General features: G+C 42.0%; 1 protein-coding gene across 1 annotated transcript in view; it reads left to right on the plus strand.

Annotated features, from left to right (window-relative positions):
* Positions 1–5,000, plus strand: part of LOC126987438 (EH domain-binding protein 1-like) — a gene marked incomplete at its 3' end in the record, with an annotated part of 48,371 nt that overhangs the window by 20,254 nt on the left and 23,117 nt on the right. Inside the window, 5 exon segments of the mRNA XM_050844403.1 lie at positions 18–96; positions 2,076–2,287; positions 2,416–2,591; positions 3,970–4,087; positions 4,089–4,199. Coding sequence (XP_050700360.1) covers positions 18–96; positions 2,076–2,287; positions 2,416–2,591; positions 3,970–4,087; positions 4,089–4,199 — 696 coding nt within the window.

Genomic DNA, 5,000 nt, shown 5'->3' on the forward strand with positions numbered 1-5,000 from the left:
GTGTTCGTGTGTTGCAGAGCGGGTGATGCTGCTGAGCGGAGGCGGACTTTGGAGGATAGACGCGCCCTGCAGCCCCTCCATCTCACCCCCAACCATGTAAGTACCCCCCCCCCCACACACACACACACACACACACACACACACACACGACTGACTCAAAATCTTCCCTTGTAATAGAATGACCTCAAATTGAACATCACATTTTCTAATTAAACCTCACCTCTACGAATTGACCTCCAAACTGAACTTCCTCCTCCTCCTCCTCCTCCTCCTCCTTCATCTATCCTCTGTCTTATCTTCCTTCCATATATTTCATCTTCCTTCCTTCCTTCCTTCCTTCCTCAAATTCTGACCTCACTTATTCAGTAACACCCAAAAATCTCTCTTGTTAAATCAGGTCAACCTTCTCTAATGGGGGGGTCACCTCTTAACCCCCAAATTTAAACTGTACCTTAACTCTATGACCCTAAATTGATCTCTATGATTTAAACTGCGATATGACCCCTGTAGATACTTACCCATGACCTTCTTAGCCCAGTCATCAACCAGTCAGTCAGTCTATTCACATATTAACTGTTTTTTAGATTAGATTTCCCTGTTTATTTCCTGTGTTAAATTTTCATGTGTTTTTCTACTTTTTCTTTTATTTCTACATTAATTTCTTTTCTCTCTCATAATGGTTTTCACTACTTTTGCATCTTAATTTCCTAGTTTTCCTTTCATTTCTACATTCATATCTTTTCTCTCTTACAATCTTTTCACTCTTTTATATCTTAATTTCCTAGTTTTCCTTTCATTTCTACATTCATATCTTTTCTCTCTCATAATGTTTTCACTCTTTTATATCTTAATTTCCTAGTTTTCCTTTCATTTCTACATTCATATCTTTTCTCTCTCAATGTTTTCACTCTTTTATATCTTAATTTCCTAGTTTTCCTTTCATTTCTACATTCATATCTTTTCTCTCTTACAATCTTTTCACTCTTTTATATCTTAATTTCCTAGTTTTCCTTTCATTTCTACATTCATATCTTTTCTCTCTTACAATCTTTTCACTCTTTTATATCTTAATTTCCTAGTTTTCCTTTCATTTCCACATTCATATCTTTTCTCTCTTACAATCTTTTCCCTCATTCATATCTTAATTTCCTAGTTTTCCTTTGATTTCTACATTCATATCTTTTCTCTCTTACAATCTTTTCACTCTTTTATATCTTAATTTCCTAGTTTTCCTTTCATTTCCACATTCATATCTTTTCTCTCTTACAATCTTTTCCCTCATTCATATCTTAATTTCCTAGTTTTCCTTTGATTTCTACATTCATATCTTTTCTCTCTTACAATCTTTTCACTCTTTTATATCTTAATTTCCTAGTTTTCCTTTCATTTCTACATTCATATCTTTTCTCTCTCACAATCTTTTCACTCTTTTATATCTTAATTTCTTAGTTTTCCTTTCATTTCTACATTCATATCTTTTCTCTCTCAATGTTTTCACTCTTTTATATCTTAATTTCCTAGTTTTCCTTTCATTTCTACATTCATATCTTTTCTCTCTTACAATCTTTTCACTCTTTTATATCTTAATTTCCTAGTTTTCCTTTCATTTCTACATTAATTTCTTTTCTCTCTCTCAATGTTTTCACTCTTTTATATCTTAATTTCCTAGTTTTCCTTTCATTTCTACATTCATATCTTTTCTCTCTCAATGTTTTCACTCTTTTATATCTTAATTTCCTAGTTTCCCTTTCATTTCTACATTCATATCTTTTCTCTCTCTCAATCTTTTCCCTCTTTTATATCTTAATTTCCTAGTTTTCCTTTCATTTCTACATTCATATCTTTTCTCTCTTACAATCTTTTCACTCTTCTACATCTTAATTTCCTAGTTTTCCTTTCATTTCTACATTCATATCTTTTCTCTCTTACAATGTTTTCCCTCTTTTATATCTTAATTTCCTAGTTTTCCTTCTATTTCTACATTCATATCTTTTCTCTCTTACAATCTTTTCACTCTTTTATATCTTAATTTCCTGTTTCCCTTCCCTACATTAACCCATTTTCTCTTTCCACAGGTCGGGTCAAAGAAGGTCAACGGAAAAGGCGGAACAGGGAAGGAGGGTGACCGAGGGGGAGGCGGGGGGTGTACGCCGGGGCAGGACCTCCTCTCCTGGTGCCAGAGTGTGACCCAGGGGTACCGCGGGGTCAAGGTCACCAACATGACCACCTCTTGGCGAAATGGACTCGCCTTCTGCGCAATCATACACCACTTCAGACCTGACCTTGTGTACGTGTGTGTGTGCGTGTGCGTGTGTGTGTGTGTGTGTGTGTGTGTGTGTGTTCATCTCTCCCCATACATTAATTTTTCACAATCACACCCATTCACCCCTAATCTCCCCTCCCTCCCTCCCACAGTGACTTCGAGAGCCTCTCCCCGCAGGACGTGAAGGGGAACTGTCGCAAGGCTTTTGAGGCAGGCGAACGGCTGGGTGTGACACGCCTTATCGAGCCCCAGGACATGGTCATACTCACCGTGCCGGACAAGCTGGCTGTGATGACCTACCTCTATCAGCTACGGGCGCATTTCACAGGTAAGGGGAGGGGGGAGGGAGGGAAGGGGAGATTGAAGGAAGGCTTGGGGAGGATTGGATTTGGGGAAAGGGGAGGAATGGTTTTGAGAGCGTTGGATATGGGGGAAATAGAGAGGAGAATGGGGGAAGGGGAAAAGGGGAGATGGAAGGCTTGGGGAGGATTGGGTTTGGGGAAAGGGGAGGAAGGGTTTCGAGAGCGTTGGATATGGGGGAAGGGGAGATTGGAGGAAAGAAATAGGACTGGAAATAGGGAGGAGAGTCGGGGAAGGGGAAAAGGGGGAATGAAGGCTTGGGGAGGATTGGATATGGGGAAAGGGGAGATGGAAGGCTTGGGGAGGATTGGGTATGGGGAAAGGGGAGGAGGAAGAGATGGGAGGGATAATGGAAGGGGGAGTGGATGTTTAACAGAAGAAGAAGAAGAAGAAGTTAAAGTTTATAAATAGCTAGATTATGTTAGGTTGAGTTTACCTTATAAATATTTTGTTGGATTATGGATTGATAAGTTGGGTTAAAAACAGATAGATAGGCCTTACACCTCTCTCCATTCTCTCATCCCTGTGCTGTCCAAATCCCTTATGCAAGAGTTAACCAGCATCTCCACTCTTTCATCCCTGTGCTGTCCCAATCCCTTATGCAAGAGTTAACCAGCATCTTCATTCTTTCATCCCTGTGCTGTCCCAATCCCTTATGCAAGAGTTAACCAGCATCTCCACTCTTTCATCCCTGTGCTGTCCAAATCCCTTATGCAAGAGTTAACCAGTATCTTCACTCTCTCATCCCTGTGCTGTCCAAATCCCTTATGCAAGAGTTAACCAGCATCGTCACTCTTTCATCCCTGTGCTGTCCAAATCCCTTATGCAAGAGTTAACCAGCATCTCCACTCATTCATCCCTGTACTGTCCAAATCCCTGTACTGTCCAAATCCCTTATGCAAAAGTTAACCAGCATCGTCAGTCTTTCATCCCTGTACTGTCCAAATCCTTTATGCAAAAGTTAACCAGCATCTCCACTCTTTCATCCCTGTACTGTCCAAATCCCTTATGCAAGAGTTAACCAGCATCTTCACTCTTTCATCCCTGTGCTGTCCAAATCCCTTATGCAAGAGTTAACCAGCATCTTCACTCTTTCATCCCTGTGCTGTCCAAATCCCTTATGCAAGAGTTAACCAGCATCTTCACTCTTTCATCCCTGTACTGTCCAAATCCCTTATGCAAGAGTTAACCAGCATCTTCACTCTTTCATCCCTGTGCTGTCCCAATCCCTTATGCAAGAGTTAACCAGCATCTTCACTCTCTCATCCCTGTGCTGTCCAAATCCCTTATGCAAGAGTTAACCAGCATTGTCAGTCCTTCACCCCTAACACCCCCTTCCCCCCCAGGACACGAGCTTGAGGTAGCGCAGATCGGAGACACTGCAGCAGAGTCCTCCTACACTGTTGGGCGCATGGACACATCACAAGCGGAAGAGGACATTCTGAACCTCCTCCATACAGCCGAAGCTGGAACACCACCATCACCACCACCCTGGGCCTGGCGGTGGGGGTGAGGTGTCGACCGGGAACAACACCAGGGCCAGGAGGGTGTCAGAGTCCAGCCTAGGGTCGCAGAAGTAAGTATCTTAGTTTTGTTTGTTGATTTTTGATGTAGCTTTCTATATAGTGAACAAGGGATTTGGACAGCACAGGGATGAGAGAGTGAACTGAAGATGCTGGACAGCACGGTGAAAGATGAGAGTGCTGGTTAACTCTTGCATAAAGTTTGGACACAGGAGAGATGGTGCTGCAACTCTTGCATAGGTTGGACAGCACAGGGATGAAATGAAAGTGAAGATGCTGGTTAACTCTTGCATAAGGGATTTGGACAGCACAGGGATGAAGAGTGAAGATGCTGGTTAACTCTTGCATAAGGTTGGACAGCACAGGATGAAAGAGTGAAGATGCTGGTTAACTCTTGCATAAGGGATTGGGACAGCACAGGGATGAGTGAGTGAAGCTGATGGTTAACTCTTGCATAAGTGATTTGGACAGCACAGGGATGAAAGAGTGAAGATGCTGGTTAACTCTTGCATAAGGGATTTGGACAGCACAGGGATGTAAGAGTGAAGATGCTGGTTAACTCTTGCATAAGGGATTTGGACAGCACAGGGATGAAAGAGTGAAGATGCTGGTTAACTCTTGCATAAGGGATTTGGACAGCACAGGGATGAAAGAGTGAAGATGCTGGTTAACTCTTGCATAAGGGATTTGGACAGCACAGGGATGAAAGAGTGAAGATGCTGGTTAACTCTTGTATAAGGGATTTGGACAGCACAGGGATGAAAGAGTGAAGATGCTGGTTAACTCTTGCATAAGGGATTTGGACAGCACAGGGATGAAAGAGTGAAGATGCTGGTTAACTCTTGCATAAGGAA

The sequence above is a fragment of the Eriocheir sinensis genome, chromosome 64 (assembly GCF_024679095.1).
Source record: "Eriocheir sinensis breed Jianghai 21 chromosome 64, ASM2467909v1, whole genome shotgun sequence".
Classification (NCBI taxonomy): domain Eukaryota; kingdom Metazoa; phylum Arthropoda; class Malacostraca; order Decapoda; family Varunidae; genus Eriocheir; species Eriocheir sinensis.